The 23,567-nt window shown below is 59.4% G+C and overlaps 1 protein-coding gene across 1 annotated transcript; it reads right to left on the bottom strand.

Annotated features, from left to right (window-relative positions):
* Positions 1 to 286: 286 nt before the first annotated feature.
* Positions 287 to 21,567, bottom strand: POLD1 (DNA polymerase delta 1, catalytic subunit). Its single transcript, XM_068992489.1, has 27 exons — positions 21,535 to 21,567; positions 14,978 to 15,177; positions 14,501 to 14,614; positions 12,462 to 12,608; positions 12,250 to 12,375; positions 11,987 to 12,155; positions 11,830 to 11,911; positions 11,616 to 11,745; positions 10,996 to 11,162; positions 10,614 to 10,718; positions 8,740 to 8,880; positions 8,550 to 8,660; positions 7,997 to 8,188; positions 7,811 to 7,899; positions 7,611 to 7,727; positions 7,318 to 7,431; positions 6,873 to 7,020; positions 4,465 to 4,560; positions 4,211 to 4,348; positions 3,097 to 3,272; positions 2,744 to 2,896; positions 2,499 to 2,601; positions 1,654 to 1,786; positions 1,453 to 1,566; positions 1,099 to 1,151; positions 921 to 1,018; positions 287 to 392 (listed from the first exon to the last, which is right to left on the bottom strand). Exons 2-27 carry the CDS (start codon positions 15,174 to 15,176, stop codon positions 287 to 289), a joined length of 3,321 nt encoding a protein of 1,106 aa, XP_068848590.1. The 5' UTR covers position 15,177; positions 21,535 to 21,567.
* Positions 21,568 to 23,567: the final 2,000 nt, after the last annotated feature.

Here is a 23,567-nt window from a genome sequence, read left to right as displayed (position 1 = left end):
GCCCACAGAGGCTCTGCTGGCTGGGGCCTGGGGGGCCGCTCAGGAGGGGTGGGGAGATCTGATCCAGCCCAGGGGTCTTGCAAGGAAGGGTGAAGAGGCCCATGGGAGCTCCTGGGGGTCGGGGCATCCCACACAGTGAAGCGAGGCCACCTGGGCCAGGGCTTGTGATGGTGGACCACGACCCCCCAGAGACCACAAGATACCACGGAACAAAAGGCCTGAGCTTTATTAATTCCCCGCCTGTCCCCCCGCCCCCCCAAGGTGGGAAGTCCGCTGAGGTCAGAGGTCACCAGGCCTCGGGGCCGGGGGGCCCGAAGCGCCGCAGCAGCCGCTCCTGGTCCTCCAGGTCCTTCCGCACCTTCTTGCGCATGTAGAAGATGGGACAGTCCCGGCTGCAGGCCAGGCGGCGGTCAGCGCCCGCGGTGGGGCAGGGGCTGTTCCCAGGACTTTGGCCCCTGTGTGCTGCCCACCCGGCACCCGCCCACCAGGAGCTGTTTGCTCAGCGGGCCCCGGGTGGGGGGGGAAGCCGGTAACAGCGGGTGCTCGCGCGGGCGCTGGGCCACCGGCTGTATATCACCTGGCACCTGGCACCTGGCGTGGGAACCCGCCCCGCCCACCTGTTCCCTGGGGAAAGCCCGGCCCGCCCTGGGGGAGGGGGCCGAGACCCTGCGTGTGCTTGTGTGTGATGGCGTGTGCTTGTGTGTGATGGCGTGTGCATGTGCATGGCCATTTCTCGGGCAGATACTGGGTGCCCGGCCCTCCCCGCTCAGCAGCCCCCCAGCCCCACCCCAGGGAGGCCAGGACGGGTGTACCAGCCTGTTGTGCAGGCTGGGACACTGTGGGTCGGGGAGACCCTCACAGCCGGAGGGGGATGTGTGGGGGGGACCCGGGGGGCTGCCCTGGCCCAGCCAGCCGCCCACCTGGTGCAGATGACGTCCTCGTGCAGGCTGCCCTGGCAGCGCTGGCACTGCGTCCACAGGCGTGAGAAGCGCTCCTCCAGGGCGCTCAGGTGGGACACCTGAGGGCAGCAGGGGCTGAGCGGGCGGCCTGGCCCCGCCCGACCCCCAGCTGCCCAGCCCACCTCCCCTAACCCCTCACCTCCTTCTGGTACAGCTCCGACTCCCGGGGCTGGCAGAACTTGCACACGGCTCCTGGGATGAGGGGAGGGGGGGCCGGTCAGCACAGGGGAGCTGGGGCTGAGCCAGGGCCTGGGCCGCCCCATCCCCGCCCGCTGCCCATCCCGGCTTCTGAAAGTCCCCACAGATGAGAGAACAAGGGAGCGAGTGTGTGGAGAAAACTCCCTGGGGAACTCCCGGGGTAGGGGGCCTGGGACCCTCCTGGGGGCGCCTGCAGACGGGAGCCCCGCCCAGGGGCCACAGCGGCGGGGCTGGCGGCCGGGCCCCTGGGCGGCGGCAGAGGCGGGAGGGCCGGGAGCCGGGGCCCCGCGCTCACCCTGGTGGCTGAGGACAGTGCGGCAGCCAACGCAGCAGCTCCGGCGTTTGGCGAAGGCCAGCAGGCCGCCCACCTTGCCCGTGAGCACCGTCTTGCAGCGAGTGTGGTCCCCACCTGCAGGTGAGGGCAGGCGGTGGGCCGGTGCCCGACCCTGACCCCCGTCCCCCCACCCGCCCGGGGTTCCCCACCCCACCCCCGTACGCAGCAGCACAGCCTCCGCACGGCCCTCGCCCAGGATGGGCTCGAAGATGCGCAGGAGTGGCTTGGCGAGCTGCTGCTCCAGGTAGTACTGCGTGTCAATGGGCAGGCTGTGCTCCAGTACGAACAGGGGGTCCTGTGGGCAGAGCAGGGCGCCGTCATACCAGGGGACGGAGTGGAGGGGCCTGGGAGGGGCTGAGGCACCAGGGTCCCTGGAGTCGCAGAGGTTGCGGGGGGGGGGTCCTTCAGTCATGAGTGTGGGTAATGCTGAGTGGCAGTCGCTAGCCCAGGCTAGGATGGGGTCAGAGGTCATGGGGGGGGTCCCTGGTCACAGTCTCTGTGACCCACAGGTTGAAGCCCTCAGGTCGCCACTAAAGGGTCAGAGAGCATGGTGGGGGCAGGAGGCAGGAAGATGGAGCTGGAGGCTGGAAGCCCAGATCTAAGGTGATAGGGCAGGAACTGGGGACTAGAGGGGGTTGTGGGGTCAGGGGTCACTAGACATCCAGGTAGAATGCAGGAGGGTGTGAATCCCAGGGAAGGACAAGCTGTAGAGCAGGGACCAAGAAGCCAGAGCCACAGAAACAGACGGTGTGACAGGCACTCTCGCCATGTGCAGGGAGGCTGCGCCTCCTCCAGGAGGGGTCCAAATAGCGGGGGGGAGGGGCCTTCCAGAGGGTGCGGGGAAGCCTGAGCGCAAAGCATCACAGAGCCAACTCCCAGGGGTGTGTTGGGGGCGGTTCTCAAGGTCCCTGCGGGCCCGCGGAGAGGAACAGCCTCCCACCCTGCCTGGAAAGCAGAAGTGAGAGCACGGAGAGCTGGGCGGAGCGCGCAGCCCAGGTGGGCCTGACCTCGGACTTCATGTAGGCGGCCACGCCCTTGGCAGCGCTGATGATCACGTAGGGGACGCGGTCGCCCAGGCTGGGCGCGCTCCCGGGGTCCCGCTTCCTCATCCTGCGGGGAGACCAAGGTGGCGGCCCGGGTGAGGGCAGGTGGGCCGGGTGGGGGCGGGCCAGCGGGCTAGGAAGTGGCGGGCCCAGCTGGCGGGTGAGGGGCTATTTCTGGCCGCTCCCGCCCCCTCCCCGGCTGGGCGCACCTCTCAGCCAGCTCCACGTGGGCCTGCTTGCCCGCGTAGTCGGCGGCGGCTCGGGTCAGCTCCTTGGTAATGACCAGCTGCGAGATGTCAATGCGATTACACAGCAGGTCGGAGATGACGTCCTGTGCATGCGCCACGGCGCCCGCGGGGTCTCTGCAGAGGGGCGGCCGTCAGGGGACTCGGGGTGCCCGCCAGGGGTGGGGAGGGGCCCTGCCAGGGGGCAGAAACGGGGCCGGAACCCGCAGCTGCCCGACCCCACACTCTTTCCACAGCGCCGCCACCGAAGGGCTGGGCCTGACACCTGTGTCCCCAAGGGAGGAGGGGCTCGGGGCCGGGTGGAGGTCCCCACGCACCGGTCGATGAGCAGGCGGCGCAGCGAGGCGGTGACGAGGTTGGCCACCAGGGGGCAGTTGTCCCTGCGCACAGCCTCCAGGCCCTTGCAGTCCATGCGGTCGTGCGCGTCGGGCCGGGAGGAGAAGAGCAGGCCCGCGTACCGCTTCTTGCTGATGAGCAGGTAGGGGAAGTAGACCTGGGGGAAAGCCGCCACAGGCTGAGCCTCTGGGGCTGTGGGCGCCGTCGCCCCATCCTGAGACTTCCCCAGAAACGAGACAGTCAGGGATGGTCCCGGGGATGTGTGATTGGGTCACTGGGGAAGATGGACCCTAAGACCCCAGCATCTCAGCTGGAGGGGCTGTGTGGAGGGGGTAGCTGGGGGGAACCTCAGCATTCCAGGGACCTTCCCCAAATCCGAAATGGACTGGAATAAACCTAGACCCTAAAACCCAAGATCCAGACACTGAGATGAAGTCTGCTGCTGCTGCTGGTCTGGAGGGCCCCAAATGGAGGCCTGAAACAGACCGGAGACAGACAGGGGAGACAGGCAGAACCCCCTCAAAAAGAGGAGACTAGCAGGAGTGAGCCCTGAGGCAGGGACCTCCCCAGATGGACAGGCTCCAAATCTGAGAGCAAGTGTACCCCAAGGCCTGACCCCAGCTTTGAATGTATGATGTGAGGGCTCCCAGACCCAAGCCTGTCGCACTCTGGGAGAACTGGAAAACAGCGCCCCAAACCAGGAATCCCCTGGTCAGGGGGCCCCCAATGGACAGGGCTGCCCCTCCAAGACCTAAAAACCAGAGATGCTCCAAGACTCACAGCATCTTTAGGAAACAAACACTGTCTTTCACAGCAAAGCCCAAGGCTGTGGAGGTTTCTAAAATCAAAGTTCTGAACTCAGGAGGACCCAGGCAGCAAACAAAATACCTCAAAAGTGGGGCTTATGAACTCAAAGAATGGGACACCCAGTTCAGGGTGCCCGGAAATGGAGACCTGAGGACCATAGGGTGCCCAGACGCTGACACAGCAGGAGAAACCCACACAAACGCAGACATCCCGAGACTCAGAGACCCTCCCCCAAAAGTGGCAAGACTCACATCTGTCCACTCCAACCACTGGGGGCCTCCTGCTTACTTTCTCAAACTCTAGCCGGATGGGCGAGGGGAAGTGGCCGGACACCCAGTCTGCAGCCTCCCGTCCCAAAGCCATCGCCTCAGCCACGGAGGAGACGCCGAAGCGGCACATGACCGAGTCTGTGTCACCATACACCACCTGGGGAGGGGCGCGTGTGACCCGGAGGGGCGGGGAGATGCTGGGGGGCCCCCACACTTCCCACGCCAGCCCCGGGCCCGTCTCGGGCAGCAGCAGGCAGGCAGGAGGCCCCTGACCTTGGCGCTGGTGCTGTAGCCGTTCTCCACCGTGTACTTGGTCTCCACGAGCTGCTTTGTCTTCTCAATCATCTGGCGCCCGAACCCAGTGACACTCTGTTGGGGAGAGAATCACGCAGAGTGAGGGCCCAGGGGCCGTTCGCAGGGGCCAGGTATGAGCATGGGTAAGCCACTGTCTCTCTGGGTCTCAGCTTCCAAATATGCAAAATGGGCTACTGAGCTGTTCCTGCATGGAGGTCTGTAGAGGAGGGCCTGACAGCAGCAAATAGTGGCGGAAAGGCCAGTGCCAGAAGAGGCCATCAGCTCAGTGTGTCTCTCCACAGAGGCGCTGAGACATCTGGTGACATTCCTGGTCCCATTCCCCCATCCTTGGGCAATCAGAAATGTCCACCCCCCAAAGACAGGGGGCTGTACCAGGGCCAGGGGGAGACCATTCCTTTCCAAATAAGGAAACTGAATTTGGGGGAGGAGGAGGGACACACTAAGGAGAAACACACGTGACTTCTGTTTTTGTCTGGACCCAGCCAGAAAACCTTTGTGTTTAACTGGAGCATTTAGGCCATTTATGTTTAGTGTAATTACTGATTATATCTGAGCTTAAATCTACCATCCAACTGTCTTCTATTTGTTCCACCATTCGATGTTCCTTTTTCTATCTGTTTTCTGAAATGACTCAGTACTCTGTTTTCTTCCACCCTCTGGCCTTCATAAGCTTAAGAGACAGACTAGGAAAAGATGCTAAGAAACAGACATAACTGAGACAGAGAGAAGGGGCTGAGAGGAAAGTGACAAGAGAGGCAGGGCCAGGAAGCGGCAGCAGCGATGAGGAAGTGCCAGGGGAAAGGCCCAGCCACACCCTCCTGCCTGGCCTCCCCTTGGGAGCTGCAACCCGATGCCCAAGCATCCACTGCTTTCCACTGAGGAGGTTGGGAGAGGCCCCGGGGACGAGGAAGGGCCAGAAAGAGCGGTAAGGGTGATCCACCACAGAGATTAACCTAGCCCAAATGGCTGGCTCCTGGGAGGGAACCTCGAAGCCCTAGGCATGTCCTGCCTGACAAATGTCTTTGTTCATCTGGGACCTTGGGTCACACCAAGTGATCTAATGTGATTTATGGTGGGGGCCTTAGGCCACACCGTATCACCTTGACCTCTGGAGGGACTGGAGACTGAGTAACTGAGGTCAGTCACATGGTGTACTCCGTGCACCTGACCCTCAATAAAAACCCAGGCCACCAAGGCTCGGGTGAACTTCCTTGATGGGCAGTACCACATGTGCGTCAATGCGGGGAGGAAGGAGAGCTGTCTGCAGGACTCCCCTGGGGAAGGCAAGTGGAAGCTTCCGCCTGGTCTCCCCTGGACTCTGCCCCACGTGCCTTTCCCTTGGCTGCTTTTAACCCCTATCCTTTCACTGGAATAAATCATAACCATGAGTATAACAGCTTTTCTGAGTTCTGAATCCTTCTAGTGCATCACTGGATCTGAGGGTGGGCTTGGGGGCCCCTGAACTACACCTGATCCCAGCTCGGCAGAACCTCAGAGAGTCAGGCCCGCTGTGGTCTTGCCGCGGGTCTGTTTTTCTGTCTGAGCAGTAAACAGCCCCACAGGATGCTGCTGTGGGCACATCTGCCCACGTTTCCTCTCGGAGCAGAGCAGTGTCCATGCCAGCCGAGCGTCCTCACCGGGGTTCTCACTCAGGCCCAGGACGGGGGACCTGCGCCTGTCCAGACGGTGACTGAGGACGTAAAGTCAAATGCCCACGCCTGACCGCGCTGCTGGGTGACCCCCAGCCTCGGTGGTCTGGGTTTTTATTGGGGTCAGGTGCCTGGCACACCATGTGACTGACCTTAGTTACTCAGCCTCCAGTCCCTCCAGAGGGCAAGGGGATACAGTGTGGCCCAAGGTCCCTGACAGAGACACAACCCTGTTCTCCCATCAGGAGGGGGAAGGGAAGGTGCTCTCTACTCTGCCACCCCGATGGAGACCAGCGGAGGAGGTGGCAACTGCCAGGAACACGAGGCTGCCAAGTGACTGAGGGACAGGTGGAAAGAGCAAGCTAGACTGGGCCCCTCCCTCCATTCCTCGGCCTCTGCCGGCCCTGCCCTGCCCCACCCCACCCCTCCCTCCCCAACTGCCCTCCTGTACACATTTACTCCTGTCGCCATCGGTGTCCCCGCAAGGCTGGACACTAGGACAGGAACTCTCACCCGGTGTCACCGGCTGGACCCACGCAGCACAAGGCCCAGCCCACAGTGAACGGTCAGCAAGTGTTCTGCTGAACCAATCACGTGGGCATCCACTCTCCAAAAGGCCGGTGGGTTGGGGCTATCCCGGCCCTGACCTCCACCACACTGAGCCCTGATTCTCTCCAAGAGGGGGTGTCTGCCCTCCACCTGCTGCTGTGCACTCACCTGTGAGATTTCCAGGCACGGCAGCCTACCCACCTGGGCGCCAGTGAAGCCGTACACAGAGTTAGCACTCACTTTCAGCGCCAGCTGGCGCCCGTCCAACACTTGCCGCCGTAGGGGGTCTGTCTCCTTGGCCAGCTCAGCCTTGGCCCTGGGAAGAGAAAGGAGGACGTGGGGACCAAAGGCCACTTGAGGGGCATCCCAGGCCTCAGGGGGAGACGAGAGGGCTGGGTCAGGGTGCCCTTCTGAAAAGGGGTGCCACGTGCAGTCGTGCAGGCCGCACACTGTATGGGGTTGCCTGGCAGAGGGGCTGGCGGGAGCTGCCTGCAGTGGGTGACTGGTTCCAGCTGAGGCACAGCTGCAGCGACACGTGCTGCTGAGGGACAGGGACTCCAGGCCACTTCAACAAGCTCAGAGCAGGGTGGGCGGGGGGAGCTCAAGGGCCCACCTCTTCCGGGCGCTGAGCAGGTTTTCCAGGATCTGGGGGAGCAGCCCCTTCCGCACCGATGTCTTCACAAACTCGTCCCCCGTGGGTGTCTTGATGAACTGATCCTCGGTCAGGCTGGATGAGAGATGGTGGGGGTGACGCCTGGCCACCCCCCACCATGGCTCCTCCTCTTCATCCCTCAGGACGCCCCTAGCTCTTGCCAGTCCCCCCCCGCCCACTAGCTCTGGGCCTCTGGCCCCTCTGGCCGGGCCCTGGGCAGTCTCGGGGAGCGCGTGCTGAGCGAGGCGCCATACCCTAGTTTCTGGGCGGCCCCGGGCCGCAGGAGCGTGGTGTAGCACAGGTTGTGGGCCATCATGATGGACGGGTACAGCGAGGAGAAGTCCAGGGTGGCGATGGGGACGTCATAGTACCTGGGGGCGCCGGGAGAGAGTCAGGGCCGGGCAACCCCTTGCACCCATTAGCCCTGGCCTGCTGCTCCCTTGGCGGTTCTCACCCTTTCAGCGGCTCGATGACCGTGGCCCCGGTATAGTCCTCACTGCCCTCCGTCTTCACCACGGGCATCAGCAGCCCCTGGCGCATGGCCTGGGAAGGGAGAAGGCGGGACCCAAGTGTGGGGGGTGAGCAGGGCCCCTCGGTGGGGAGTGCGGTGGCCCGGCCGCCCCAGGCTCTGCCTGCTGACCTGTCGCAGCAGCTGGGACACGACCTTGACCTGCTGGCCGCGGCTTAGCAGGTAGCCGAGGGGCACGCCAGTGACGCGCGCCATCTCCATGGCGTTCACCAGCACCATGAGCCGCTCCAGCAGCCGCAGGGGCAGGAAGGCGTCCTTGAGGCAGTACACGGCCAGGCGGCGGCGCGTCTGGTCGTTCCCGTTCTGGGGACAGGGACAGGGATCAGAGGGGCGACAGGGTGGAAGGGAGCAGGGTGCGGTCTGAGAGGCTAGTGTGGATTAGGAAGGGCAGGGCAGCGCAACAGAGGTCATCATGCCAGAGGTCACAGGAATGGCTAGGGATACAGTTCCCATCTGTGGCGGGAGGTCAGAGGTCAAGGGCAGGAGGTGAAGGGAAAGGTCAGGAGAACAGGCACAGGATGTCCAAGAGCCGGAAGGTAAGCAGGAATTGAGGGGCGGGGTCTGAGGGGACGGGAGGCGGAGTCTGAGGGCTCAGGAGGCGCGGTCTGAGGGGACGGGAGGCGGGGTCTGAGGGCTTGGGAGGCGGGGTCAGGGGCACCCGCACCTGCAGGTCTGTGATGATGCTGTGCTGCACGTCCTCCTTCTGCTCGCCCAGGAAGTGGAAGCTCACGGCGTTGAGCGTGTAGGACCGGAGCTTGTACTCCCGCAGAAGCACCTGCGGCGGGCGGGGCAGGTTGGGCGGCAGCCCTGGGGAAGTGGCCCCGCGAGGGCAGCCCCTCCCGGCCCGGCCGTACCTGCAGCATGTCCATCTGCACGCGGCCCACCATGCTGACCACCTTGCTGTCCCGCCGGCCGGTCTGCCTGGACTGGAAGGAAGAGTCCCGGATGTTGGAGCGGAGGCCGATCACACGGCCCAGCAAGGGGAAGCTTGGCACCTGGGGGCACAGCACACAGGACGGGTGGAGGCTGGGGGGATCTGCAGGGCTGCGCCACAGGAGCAGTGACCACAACACCCGCAATACCCGCTGCGGTGCTGCCCTCTGTCTGCTGAGAGCCCCGTGGACTAGGGCAGCTCTGGGACAGAAGGACCCTCAGGGACAGGCAGGCACGAACTGGAGGCTGGACAGAAAGAGTCAGGGGCCTGGGACCATGGGGGTGAAGGGGCAGCGATGGCGCCCAGGGGCTGGGGGGCTGCACCCAGATGGGGAGGCGCAGGAGGAACAGACTTGGGGACAATGCTGAGCTTGCCGGGGAAGCAGCGGGTGCACGGCAGGGGGGGCCTGGGGGTTGACCACCTGCAGGCACAAGCAGGGGCCGGCGTGGAGAGCTAGGTCTGTACCAGAGACGGCGAACGGGGGGGACCAGGCATGGAGGACAGGCCTGAGCTGGGGTGGGAGCGGTGGAACTGGGGGCGGAGGGCAAGGCAGGGGAGCGGAGGCTGGAGTATAAACACCAGGCTGATGGGGGTGGGCTTCTCCCTGGAGCTGCTGGGGAGCCCTGAGTGTGGTTGTTTGCTCTTTCCATTATGAAACGAGCCAAATGTATAGAAAAGGAAGAAAACAAGAAATCAACCCTGAATATCCATTGGAAGGACTGATGCTTAAGATGAAATTCCAATAATTTGGCCACCTGATGTGAAGAGCCGACTCACTGGCAAACACCCTGATGCTGAGAAAGATTGAGGGCAGGAGGAGAAGGGGGGTGACAGAGGATGAGATGGTTGGATGGCATCACTGACTCAGCAGACACTGAGTTTTGCGCACACTCCGGGAGATGGGGAAGGACAGGGAAGCCTGGAGTGCTACAGTCCATGGGGTCGCAGAGTCAGACACGACTGAGCAACTGAACAGCACAATGCACCTGTTAAGAGCTGAAGCGTGTTTGCCTAAAAGATGCTGAAGTTGTAACTCCTGGACCTCCAAAAGTGACCTCATTTGGAAACTGAGTCTTTGTTGGTGAGCAAGTTAAGATGAGGTCATTAGGGTGGCCCTGATCCAATGTGACTGTGGTCTTTAAAAAAAGGGGACACTGGTGCACAGAGGGGAGAGCTGGGGAGAGCGCCAGGTACACCCCGCAATGTCTGAGGAGGCAGGAAGCTAGGAGAGAGGCCTCACAAGAAACCAACCCTCTGACACCCTGACTGGCCTTCCAGCCTCCAGACTGAGAGACCACACGTGACTGTGAGCTTCGGACCCCGCAGACCCACACGGCCCCATCCCCACACCAGGTTCAAGCATCAAGGTTTTGCCACCAACTTCCTTTTTCCCTTAGTTTTTGTTGACATATTTTAAAGCCTAGAGAACAAGGCACTGCGCTCGCGCTTCGGTCTGCCCTTCCAAATACCCAAGCCTTTGCTCCTTTTTTTGGCCGCACCACCCAGCACGAGGGATCCTCGTCCCCTGACCACGTATTGAACCCCCACCCACTGCTGGGGAAGCGCAGACGCTTAACCACTGGACCTCCAGGCAGTCCCACATGAGCCTTTCCTTGCTTAACTACGAATGCTTCCTCGCCTCTGCGAAAGCCACAGGAACCTTCTGGGCTTTCAGCAGGCCATGGACGGGGCCAGAGTCAGGGTTTCCAGGAGGCCTCTGGAGCCGCTGGGCAGTGGCCCACAGCCTGAGCCCCCAGTGGGGTGTCAGGGCAGCTTCCCCCTGACCTGCCGTACCTTGAGGGTCTGGGCCCGGGAGATGAGGTAGGGAAGGTCAAAGTTCTGGATATTGTAGCCGGTAATCACGTCGGGATCCATGATGCGGATGAAGGTCGACCAGGCCTGAAGCGGAGGCATGCAGGGTCACCCAGGGTGACATTCTGGTCAACCCCCCGCTGTGGGTCCTCCCCAGTCCTGGGACATTCTGGAAGCCCGCAGGAGCAGCCCTAGAGCCCTTCCACCAGTGGAAGGAAGACTGGGCAGGTGCCTCTGAAAATAAGGAATCCAGAGTGGGAAACGGCTCAGGAAACAGCCTGGGGGGGCGTGTGTGTGTGTGGTGGGGAGGGGTGGGGGCAGGGGGAGCAGAGGAAAACGAGACGGGGCATGGAACGAGAGCCACCTGGAGCAGGTCCTCCTCCCGCTCGTAGCTCTGCACCTTGGCGCCCAGGATGGGGGCGCAGGGCCGCAGGGTGAGCGCCAGGCGCAGGAAGGGCTCCGGCTCGCCCCAGCGCAGGCCCAGTGAGCAGATCTGGATCACGGGGTCCCGCTCGGGCTCCGGGAAGATGCCTGCATGGGGGGGAGGAGGGAGGCAGGGCACCGACTCCTGACGCTCCCTCGTGACTCACTGGGTGGGCGCACCTCTGCATCCCACCAGGCCTGACCGAAAGCGTCCCCACCGCCCGCAGACCCTGCAGGATCCACCCAGGCTCCCACTCTGCCCGCTTCTCCCAGCCCTCACAGACTGGGCCGGTCCTGCCCCAGGGCCTCTGCACTGGCTGCTCTCCCCACCCCCACACCCCGCCCGTCCCTCTTCACAAGGCCTGTCCCCTCACCCTGGAAGCCTCCCCTGCCCCGCGGCCTGTCCCTCTCCGCCACCGCCCTCCTTTGCGCTGCATCTGCTTGTGCGTTTACTCCCTTCTCCCTGAGGGAGCTCAAGAAGCGCAGGGACCCCTGGGGTGAGACGGCCCATCACTGACGTAGGGAAGGAGGGAGGGAGGACCCCAGGCCCCAGGGACAGACCTTTGCGGCCAGCACACTCGATGTCGAAGCTGAGCACGCGCAGAGGGGCGATTCGCTGCCACTCCCCTTCCGGCGGGTGGCTGATCACGTCTGACCAGAGCACGTCGGCCTCCAGCTGACACAGCGTGGCCTACGGGGAAGAAGTGGGTCAGCGGTTACAGGGTCCCGGCTCTGTGTCCCCTCGGCCCAAACTCAGCTCCGGAGACCCCCATACCTTCCCCTCTGGCCTCAGGATGTATTTCCCAGCTGGGATCTCCAGCCAGTTGCAGCCCACGATGTCCGTGTCCACCATGAACCTTCAAGGGGATGAGGGTCAGTGGGCAGAGGCAGGTGGAGGGGGCAAGGTGGGAGAAGTAAGACGGGGGACATACCGGATCTCAAAGTCAACGTTGGCCTCATAGGGCGCAAAGCTGGGGGTGCCCAGGCCGGCCAGGCGGATCCCCTGCTCCAGGAGGCGGCGGGCGGGTGCCATGAGGCGGGGCAGTGCCAGGGTGATACGAAGAAACGGGGAGGGGCCGTGTCCATGGTACCCGAACATGCCTGCAGGCAGAGGGGGCTGGCATCGGCCCAAGGGAACCCCTGCCGGCCCAGGACCTCCACCCCCAACCTCTGGGACCCCTAGGGTGGCGCTCACTCTCCCGGGAGCACAGCTCCACTGCCAGCACGGCCGGCCCAGTGAGCTCCTTGCCCCCACGCTGGTCCCGGCTAATGGCTGCACTCAGTTCCCGCTGCAGCTCACTCAGGTGCTCAGGTCCAAAACCTGGGGTGTGAAAGGGCTGGTCAGACGTGCGGGGGATCCCCGGGGGGCTGGGGTGAGGAGGGGTCTTCGGGGTTGGGGTCACTCACCAGGGGGTGCTGGGGTGTAGAAGTAGGGTGCAAAGCCATGGATGTGGCAGCAGACAGAGACCCCCTCGTCGGTGACCCCGAAGGCGCGGAGGATGGGAACCAAGCCCTGGGATGGCGGGGGCGCCCCAGGCAGGGGCCTCGCTGGGCCTGGGGGAGGGGGGAACACAGGTAAGTAGGGGCTGCCACCTCAGATACCCCAAAAGTGGAGTCAACTTTGCGTGGGCAGCGTCATGAGCTTTAACGCTGGGGTAGATTCGTGTAACCACCGCCAAAACTGGGGTACAAGACAGTCCCATCACTCAAACAGCTCCCTCGAGCTGCCCCTTGGTGATCACACTCGCCTCCAGCCCGCCCCCCAGCACCATCGGTCTGTTCCTCATCGTCCTGATTTTGCCTTTTTGAGACTGTCCACAGAAGGGAGTCATTCAGTTCGTAGCCCTCCCGGCCCGGCTTCTTGTACCCGGGCTGGCGTCTTGGGCACCCGTCCACGTCAAGCTTGTCAGCAATTTGTTCCCTTTATCACAGAGAAGGTCTGCATGGTGTGTTATCCATCCACCTGCCACAGGGCGTGTGAGGTGCTCCCAGTTTTGGGTGGTTCAGAAAAGAGCTATCAACATCCATGGTTGTTGTCTGAATGGAGGTGTTTGCTTCTCTCGGGTAAATATCTTTCAGGCAGAATTGCCAGGCCCTATGGTAAGAATAGGTTTAAGTCTGATCTCTCAATAAAGCTCAGGGCAAAAACCAAAAACTTAATTACCACCAGAAAAACTGTAAAAGGCTAGGTTGAACCCTGTAAGATTCTTCCAGGCTGCTTCCCAGAGCGGTTGCATCAGCCACGGCCTCACTGAGCACGGGTTCCCGACACTCCACATCCTCGCCTGCACTTGGTGGTGTCTGTGTATTTTACTTTAGCCTCTCTCACAGGTGTGTGTCTCACCGTGGCTGTCGTTTACATTCACCCGACAGCCGATGACACAGAGGATCACCTCACGTGCACATTTGCCACTGGAGATCCTCTAGTGAACTGTCCAAGATTTCTGTCCACTTTTGAACTCTTTCTGAATCTTCTTTGGCAGCACCAGTCCTCTGTCAGACATACAGACGGCAAACGTTTCCTCCCCACCTGTAGCTTGTCTTTACTTTCTCGCTCAGGGGAGCCTTGGAAATGCAAGGAGGAGCTTGGACGTGCATGTATGCTGCGTGTTCAGTTGCCCAGTCGTGTCTGACTCTTTGCGACCACATGGACTGTAGCCCGCCAGGTTCCTCTGTTCATGGGATTTCCCAGGCAAGAATACTGGAGTGGGTTGCCATCCCTTCTCCAGGGGATCTTCCGGACCTAGGGATCAAACCTGCATCTCGTGCATTGGCAGGTGGGTTCTTTACCACTAGTGAGTGCCCGTGGAGCTTGGATGGGGTCTCTCCATTGCCAAGGACAGGCCGGCTCCCTCAGAGCGGAGCGCTAAGGTCCTCGCTGGCTCCTCACTGCCTCACTGGCCTCCTGGCTGCTCCTTAAACGTATCAGCCCTGCTCCCTCCTTGGGGTCCTCTGCCCAGAGTCCCGCTTTCCCACACAACCCCACGCCTCCTCATCACCTCCTCAGAGGGGCCTTCCCGAAGCTCCAAGAGGCGAGGTCCAGCACCCCCTCCCTACTTGACGCTCCTCTGTGACCCTCGCCACCGCCAGTGTTCCACTTCCTTTCTTGTTCTGCCCCTCCTTCTAGAGCGTGGGCCTCGGGGAGCAGGGGCCTGGTCTGCCTGGTACAGGGCCTGCCTCAGTGCAGATGCTTGGTTGTTTCCGACTGACGGGATGAATGAATGGCAACTACACCACACGCCTCTCCCTTCTGCGAGGAGCCAGCCCCTTCAGGCCTCAGTCAGAAGACACCTCCTCCTCCAGGACGGCCCCCCTCCCTGCCCCCACTTGTCCCTCCCTCTCAGAGCCCTGGGCAGGGACCCTCTGTGTCCCTCTCTTCCCACAGAGCCAGAGCAGCTGACCCAGCTCCTCCTCCCATGCACCAGGCCTCTGATCCCCAAGCTTACCCACATAATGGTCGATCTCCAACTGCTGGAAGATGAGGGGCTCCGTCTGAGGGTCCAAGGGGGGCGGGGCGGGCCGAAGCCAGCGGGCATCTGTGGCCGTCAGGGAGAATTGCCCTGGATGGGGGGAGGGAAGCGGGGCTCCATGGAGTCGTGGTCCTGCTTCGGAAACAAGTAACTGCCTTCCCGCCTCTGCTCCTGTCCCCTCAAGCAGCATCCCATTTGGGAAACAAAGTCAGGTGGAGGCGGTGGTCTGGATCAGGCGGGACGCTCCAGGGGGATCGAGGGGTCAAGGGTCAAGGTTAGAAGCAACAGGAACAGGTGGCCTGCTGACATCCAAAGTTCAGCCCCTTGCGGAGCTCGAAGCAAGCCAGGGGCTGAGAGTTAAAGGTTACAGGTCAGCTCCAGGGTTCCGAGATGCAACAGGGGCGGGGTCCCCACGGGGCTGGGGCGCAGAGGGGCCCCTGCCCCGAGTCTCACCGTCCGCCCCCTCCAGGGCCGACTGCAGCGCCTCCTCCTCCTGCTCCTGCAGCCTGCGCTCTGCTTCCATCTCCTCCATCAGCGCCAGCTCCTCCTCGAACTGCGAGGGCCGGTACGCCTCATCCTCATCCCAGAGGCCCCCACGGGCCCGCTTTGGGGGCACCCCAGGCCCCGGGCCTGGTCGCCGCTTACCATCCATCCTGTGGGGCGAGCCGGGGTGAGGTGAGGGTTGCTGTCTTCTCCATGGCCTCCCACGAACCCACCATGACCATGAGCCTTTGAAAAAATCTCCAGAGTAGGGAATTCCCTAGCGGTCCAGTGGTTAGGACACCACACTTGCACGGCTAAGGGTGGGGGTTCAATCCCTGGTCGGAGAACTAAGATCCCACAAGCTGTCCCGTACAGCCAAAAAATTAAAAAAAAAATAGACTATGCTCATCCATGATGCTAAAAGTCTAGCTAGTGGCTGCTGCTGGGGTGGGGGAGATTGACTGGGAAGGGGCATGAGGTTGTTCTGCAGGGTGGTGGAAGTGTACAGTATGGCCAGCTGTACACTTGACACCTGCGCATTTCACCACGTGTAAATCGCACCTCAAGTAAAAGCATAAAAAGTGGGGAGGCTGCAATTCCACATCCAGGGGCTTATGCTACAGATATACTATCACCTAATGAAAAACTGCATTTACAAGGTTATTTCCGGCAGCATTGTTTGCAGTCCCAAAAGACTGGAAACCACCTAAATGTCCTCCCCTGGGGGACTGTTTAAATAAGTTACATGAATTCTGTCCCCTGGAATATTATGCAGCTATATAAAGGAATGAGGAAGCTCTCTATGAACTGACAGAGGACTCTCAAAGACCCATTGTTAGGTAGAGAAAGCAAAGTACAGAATGGTATACTTAAGAGAGCTTTTGTATTAAAAAAAAAAAATTCTAAGAAAACGAAAATGTTTACCCTGACTCTAATCAGTAGGAAATAATCAAACCAAAGTAAAGACTGGCCTGTGAGATGGAATCTTCAAAAAATGACCAAGTCATGAAGGGGGAGGAAAAAAGATCAGGAAACCGTTTTAGATTAAAGGAGAGATTATGTCGTCATGACAACTAGACGACTCACCAGTGGGATCACTAGTGTGATCCCAGGTCAGATCTTGGATTTAAAAAGTGGAAATAGCTCTGAAGGCTATCGCTGGAACTGCACAAACTGAATAACTGCCTGAGATAACAGTATCGTTTCATAGAGAATGGCCTGATTCTCATTATCCTGTAGTATCATGATGGCTACAACCGGTACACAGTTCAGCAAAAAAAAAAAAAAAAAAAGGTGTACGTGCATCAAGATAAAGCAAAGTGAGGCAGCACTTTCACAACTGACAAATCCAGGAAACGGTTCACGGGTGTTCGTTGTACTTGTCTTGGGATGTCTCTGCAGGCTTGGAATTTTTTAATTAAAAGTTGGAGGAAGGGATTGCAGGGGGCATGGGTTCAATCTCTGGTCAGAAACTATGATCCATAGTTGGGGCCATGAGTTGGGCCCGAAAAAAGAAAAAGCTGGAGAGAAACACATAAAAGAAAAATAACATTTATCCAAGCTGATGGGAAAATATATCTAAAGATGTTGCATTGTCACGCATAATTGTGGCAGGATAGGTAATAAACTGGCAACACTGGCTTTCTGGGGGGCTGGAGTGGGGAGATAGTTTGACCAAGATCTCATTCACATACCATACGATTCATGTACATTTTAAGTGTACAGTTCAGTGGTTTTCAGTATATTCAGAACTTGGGCAACCTTGACCACAGTCCATCTTAGAACACTGTCATCACACAAAAAAGACCGTCTCCACTCAGTGCCTCTCCCGCCCTCCCCCAGAGCACCACTGATCTGCTTTGTCTAGATGGATTGGCCTATTCTGCGCATTTCCTAGAAATGGAATCCTGTGTATGGCTTCTTTCCCTGAGAATGTTTTCAAGGTCCACCCCCATTCTAGCACGGATCTGGGCTTCATTCCTTTTTATGCCTGAGTACTTCCTGTGCCCTCCGCGTGTAACTGTGCAGATACGTGGTCTGATCTCAGAATAAGGAACGAGCCTAGAGGCCTTTGCTCCGGCCATGCGAGTAGCCAGAGGGATGCAGAGAGTTAGGACCTGGGGGAAATGCCCGGGTGAGGCAGAGGAAGCTGAGGGGTTGCCAGGAGCCCCACGGAGTGGCAGACCTGGCTTGTCAGGGGGAGGAAGGAGAGGGCCAACCGGCTGCCCTGGGTCACTGGGCTGTGGCCAGGGGGTACGATGGGTGGGCAGCTGTCACCGGAGCAAAACCTAGGGTCCTGGACTAGTCTCCTATCCTAGGTGCTGTCAGGCAAGCCAGCATGAGAAGGAAGGGTCCCTGGGTGTCCCCCTCGCAGGAGTGCAGGGCAGAGCTTGGCACCTTTCTGGGTGCTTCAGCAGCAAATACTGAACAGCAAGTGAATCCAGCATTAACCACAACGAGTGCCTGCTCTAGTCACACACCCGTTTCTCTCTGACACACTCCCTGGAGGTTGTCATCCCATCCCACCCAACCTCACCGCTCTTTTTTTTGCTACACCACTAAACATATGGATCTTAGTTCCCTGACCTGTTATCGAACCCACGACTCCCTGCATTGTAAGAGTGGAATCTTAACCACCAGGGGATGGCTTTAAATGCCATCCCTTGGCTTTTGTGTCTCCCACACAGACCTCAGCCGGGGCTCCAGGCTGACAGATCTGAGTGCCCACTGTGGCAACGTCCCTTCAGGCACTCCAGACTCCAAAGCCAGGCTCCTGATCTCCCCCCAAACCTGCTCCTCGCACCCCACAGTCTCCCCTGATTCGGTACAGCTCCCAGCAAGTCGACAACCTTGGAGTCACCCCAACTTCTCTCTTCCCTTCAGACCACACGCTCACTCCATCAGCAAATTTATTTATCAGCTCTGCCTTTCAATGGACAGGCCCCACCCCAGCTCCCTAAGATGGTTGACCTCTATTTTGTGCATTGCTGTTTGTCTGGCTCCCCCTGCTGGAAAACAAGCTCAGCTCAGCCTGGGATGCAGTCTTCTTCACTGAAGAATCACCGGTGTCAGTAACAGTGTCTGGCCCATAGAGGACACCCAAGGAATATCTGCTGAATGAATAGCCTTGCCCACCTGTCATCTCCCTCCTTCCACCTGGCCCCTCCCTCCTTCCACCTGGCCCCCCTCAGTGTTTTCTCCACTCAGCAACCAAAGAGACTGTTTATGTCAGATCGTCCCACCCCTGCTCTGCTCAGAGCCTGTCCCTGGCTCTTGCCTCATGCACAGTTAAAACAAAAGTCCTCATTGTGGCTCACAAGGCCCTGCACAACTGCCCCCACCTACTCTTTCAGGGACACCACCTCCACCCTCTCTCCCTTGCTCACTCCAGCCACTTGCCTCCTCTCTGTTCCTCAAACACTCCAGGCTTGCTCCTACCCCAGACCTTTTCACAAGCTGTTCCTGCTGCCCAACCAAATGCTCTTTTCCAGACATCCCCATGGCTCTCTCCTCCCCGCCTTCAGGTCTTTGTTCCAATTTCACCTTCTCAGTGAGGCCGGCTTCAAAATACAGCCCCTGGGGCCTCCCCAGCAGTCCAGTGGTTAGACTCTGCACTTCTACGGCAGGGGCATGGGTTCGATTCCTGGCCAGGGAACTCCCACATGCCAAGGCGCGACCAGAAAACAGATACAGAAAAATTTGAAGACAGCCCCGCTGCCCCTCCTGACACTCTCCAACTCCTTCCCTAGCTTTATTTTTCTTGCTGGCCTCTCGCTGTCTGCTGCGCTGTATCAGATCGTTAAGAGTTCTCCAAGTGTGGCGCCCTGCACCTGCAGCTTCTGGTGGGAACTGGTGGGAATGGAAGCTGTCAGGCCCCAGACCTACTGAGTCAGGGCCTCTGGAGGTGGGCCCAGCCACCCGCGTAGGATCGAGCCCTCCAGGGCCTCCGAAGCTGCTCAAGCCTGAGCACCACTGCCTATTCGTTTTGTTTACTGTCTGCAAGGAGAATGGAAATACTGCCAAAGCCGGGATTTCACCTTCTGTTTCCAGCTACATCTCATGTCTCCAGGAGAGAGGCTGAAGCCGAGTACACACCCAATAGATACGTGCTGCTGCTGCTAAGTCACTTCAGTCGTGTCCAAATCTGTGCTACCCCATAGACGGCAGCCTATCAGGATCCTCCGTCCCTGGGATTCTCCAAGCAAGAACGCTGGAGTGGGTTGCCTTTGCCTTCTCCGAATACGTTCTGAATGCAGCACCAAGGAAGGAACTCAAAATTTTCACCAAAGCTTCTGAGGCAGGTGCTGCTATTAACTCTCCAACACAGTGACTGGCACGGAGGCCCAGAGACGTGAAGCCACCTTCAAGCCTGAGGCGACACAACGAGCTCAGAGGGGCAGAGCCCGGGTTCCAACCCAAGCAGACTAGCTCCAGGGCCCCACTGGTGATCAGTGCGCCAGACTGTCGGCCTCTGGGGGTGCCAGGAGCGATATGGGGGTGAACTGCCCTCTGCCCAGCAGGGGACACAGGCCAGACTCATCTGCTTGCTCACCTTGTATCCTGGCTCACACACATCTGTCAAAGGATCGATTAAATAACGACAAATGGATCTATTCACTCCTGCCCCCCCTGAAAACTCCACACCTTTCAGGCTTTGGCCAGGTCCCCCCTCTGGGCCTGGTGACTCCTGCTGCCCTCGTCCTGGGCTGTGGATCACCTGGGCTTGTGTCTGGCTCCCTCACCAGACAGGGAACTCTTGATGGCGGGGCAGGGCTGAGGCTACTCTGGGTCCCCGGGATCATCCAGCATGGGGCCTAGTCTTGGGAGAAGTTTTCGGGATGAAATCTTCCTTTTTCTTGGCCACCTAACTCCTCTACACCCTCTGAAACTCAGTTCTGGTTCAGTTCCTCCTCACTGATCAGCGGCCCCCTAGGGGCTCCCACAGCATCTTGGGGGCATTTCCATTAATGCACAAGCTGTGACAACTTCCAACTGAGAGGTCTTCAAAACACAGGGGTCAGGGGCTGGCTCCAGTCTGGGTCCCCAGCATCACCTAGCAGAGAGCCTGCGATGCAGGCCACTTCAAGTTGTGTCGGTTTAGACCCTTCTCTGGTGTCACCAACGCCACGAGGCCACCTTGAACCCTCATTTTCTTCTGTTAGCTCCCAAAGACTAGTGCCGCCTCTTTTTAGTTCAGAGAGCTCTGGCTTGAGATTCCTGTCCTTCTTCCAACCAAACTGAATTATCACTAGCTCCCCAGTGCCCAGCAAAGGCCCTGAGTAGGGCAGGAACGGCCTGGGTGGGGAAGTGCAGGAAGGAGGGGGAGAAAAGGCAACAAGAGGTTCCTGGAGTGGGTGTGGCCATGAACCTGACACACTGACATCACCCTGCCCACCTGCACCACCTAAGTTCTGCCCTCAGGGTGGCACCCCCAAACCTGCCCCCCCTCAGCTCCCCGTCTCCAGCCTACTGCTCGAACCACAAGCCCTGTGATCCTGGGCTCCCCGCTTCCCTACACTCACCTTGTGTGCGTTCAGACTCCAGAAACCACCTCCACCTGATGGATTCTCCCACTTGCACTGCAGGCTGGGCCGCCGAGCATTCCCCCTTGCCTCCTAACTGGCCTCTCCTCCTTCCACTCTCCTGCTACAACCCCATCTTCAATCCGCAGTCAGAGATTTTTTAAAGCGCAGGGGAGGATCAAGATGCTGTGATGCTCAAAACCTCCCCAGCTCCCTACTGAACTTACAGTAAACGTTAAAGGGAACACCGAGATTTACAAAGCCCTATAGGATCTGGTTCCCTACCATGTCTCCAGCCTCACTCTTCCCTACAAGTTACAAGGAAGCCAAGCCCCTTCCTACTTCAAGGTCTTTTTACTGGATGGCCAGCCCATCCACCCCACGTCCAGAACATTTTTTCCGGGGCTCGCTTCTCTCTCAAATGTCACTTCCCCAGAGGGACTACTCCTGTTCACTCTAGAAATAAAAAAGCAGGCTACTCTTGTTTCACTTTCCTTGGGGTAACGAATCACAAGCTGACAACATTGGTTTGTCGTCATTACTTACTACCTGTCTACTCTCAGTCTGCCCCTGGGAAAGAGGCTTTCTCTGACTTATTCGGGTTGTAGCCTCGAACCCTAGGGCAGTGCTGGGCACAGTGTACTCAGTATCTAGAGAATAAAAGATGACACCATGTCCTCACGTGCACCATCGAGAACCCAACGCCTCCGGGACCCGTTGCTCCCAAGACTCCCCAGTGTGCGCCCCCCTCGTCCTCGGCGCCCAGCGCCAGCGCCCCCCGCAGGCCGAGGGGACGCCCCCACCCTGTCATCTGCCCCCGCGTACGCGCCCAAGGCCACTGGCCTCTGCCCCTCCTGCGCGCGCCCGCTAACCAAAGGGATCCCTCCCGCCGCCATGCCCCACGCGAGCTCTCACAACCCTCTCTCAGGCCCACGGACTCGGCTCCCCAAGCCTCCTTCCCGGCCAGGCAAAGTCCCCTGCAATTCCCCTTCTCCCGTAACTCACCCGCTTCAAACAGTGTTTCCCGCCACAGCCCACGCCGCCGTGACCCCTGACTCCGGCGCGCGCAGGCCCAGAGGTGCGGCGCGCAGAGCCGGGCCACGCCCCTCCCACCCAAATAGGGGAGGCCACGCCCTCCTCCCACCGCTCTGGGACACAGGCCACGCCCCCTCCTTCCAACTTGGATGGTGGTCTCGTCCCCTTGCCGATGCATCCTCGCCAAGCCACGCCCCCCTCTGACGCATGTGGCTTGAAGCTACGCCCCCTTCCTCACCGGCGGGTTGAGACCCAGTGTTCTCTGCGCACGCGCGGCGGCTCTGGGTGCCGGCCCTCCCTTCGACCCTGCCCGCTCTAAGGTGCTGGGCGCGCACCCTCCACCCCACCCGCTTCCTGGCCGAGGCCTTGTCGGGAGGACCGCCTGGGCAGTGTTCCTCCTTCAGTCCGCAACCTGACCTTTTCCCTCCCGATAGAGGCTGGCCCATGCGCACTCAGATCCTGGCCAGGTTGGTTCTCCTGTGTCGCGCGGCCTCAGCTTCCCCATCTGTAAACTGGACTGCGCAGGGCAGGCACATCTCTAGAGCGAGAGGCACTCTGCTTGGGATACGACGATCGCATGTAACTACTCTCACTTCCCCCGTTCCCTCTCCCCTCTCAACAAAAATATATTTTTCAATACTCCACCCACCCCTCCAGACAACAGCCTCTTCACCCTGGACTGGGACTGTCCATTCAGCTCACCTCGGTGTCCCCTCACGGCCTGGCGCAGGAGAACAAGAAATTAGGAGAACTCCACTGCCTTTCCTTTGAACTCATCTAGGCCTCTTTTGGGAGAAGGCAATGGCACCCCACTCCAGTACTCTTGCCTGGAAAATCCCATGGACAGAGGAGCCTGGCAGGCTGCAGTCCATGCTAAGGGTTGGACACGACTGAGCGACTTCCTTTTCACTTTTCACTTTCATGCATTGGAGAAGGAAATGGCAACCCACTCCAGTGTTCTTGCCTGGAGAATCCCAGGGACGGGGGAGCCTGGTGGGCTGCCGTCTGTGGGGTCGCACAGAGTCAGATAAGACTCAAGTGACTTAGCAGCAGCAGCAGGCCTCTTTTGAGGCCTTGCCTGACTCCTACTCATCTCCCACATTGTCCCGCGCTGCCCCTCTTCCCTTACCTTCCTGCTCAGCCTCCCATGACCAGCCCTGACTGGTGGTCAACTCCGAGAAGAGACTTTACCTTATTTATTTGATTTGATTTTTGGCTGTGTGGCCTAGCTTGCAAAATCTTACTTCCTGACCAGGTATTGAACTCAGTTCCTGGCAGTTAAAGCATAGAGTCCCGACTACTAGACCACCAGGGAACTCCCCAGTACAATTTGTAAAGGTCCATTTACAATTATTACAAAATATTAGCTATTATTGTCCATGCTGTACAACACATCCTTGAGCCTACCTTACACCCAGTTTTTACCTCCCAATCCTCCACCCCTGTTGTCCCTCCCGCCACTGGTAACCACAGTTTGTTCAGTCTGTCAATCAGCTTCTTTTCTGTTATAGTCACTAGTTAGTTGTATTTAGATTCCGTATGTAAATGATGCACAGTATATGTCTTTCTCTGTCTTATTTCACTTAGCATAATGCCCTCCATAGAGAAGGAAATGCCAACCCACTCTAGTATTCTTGCCTGGAGAATCCTGTGGACAGACGAGCCTGGTGGGCTGCTGTCCATGGGGTCACACAGTCGGACACGACTGAAGCAACTTAGCATGCCTGCATGCATTGGAGAAGGAGATGGCAACCCACTCGAGTATTCTTGCCTGGAGAATCCCAGGGACGGAGGAGCCTGGTGGGCTGCTGTCTATGGCGTCGCCCAGAGTCGTATACGACTGAAGTGACTTAGCAGCAGCAGCAGCAATGCCCTTCAAGTCCAACCATGTTGCTGCAGATAGCAAAAATTTCACTCTTTCATGACTGAATAGTATCCCATTCTGTATGTACGTATGACACCTTCTTCATCTGTAGATGAACACTTAGGTCACTTCCATTATC

The sequence above is a fragment of the Capricornis sumatraensis genome, chromosome 20 (genome assembly GCF_032405125.1).
Source record: "Capricornis sumatraensis isolate serow.1 chromosome 20, serow.2, whole genome shotgun sequence".
NCBI lineage: Eukaryota > Metazoa > Chordata > Mammalia > Artiodactyla > Bovidae > Capricornis > Capricornis sumatraensis.
This window is presented reverse-complemented; position numbering and strand designations above follow the sequence as displayed.

Excerpts from the sequence above, each read along its gene's own strand:
- POLD1 (XM_068992489.1), bottom strand. The coding sequence starts at position 15,176 with ATGGATGGTAAGCGGCGACCAGGCCCGGGGCCTGGGGTGCCCCCAAAG. Across the intron at positions 12,609-14,500 it reads GGAGATCGACCATTATGTGG|GCCCAGCGAGGCCCCTGCCT; the intron begins GTAAGCTTGGGG and ends CCCCTCCCCCAG. Across the intron at positions 4,561-6,872 it reads CGTGCCTGGAAATCTCACAG|AGTGTCACTGGGTTCGGGCG; the intron begins GTGAGTGCACAG and ends TCTCCCCAACAG.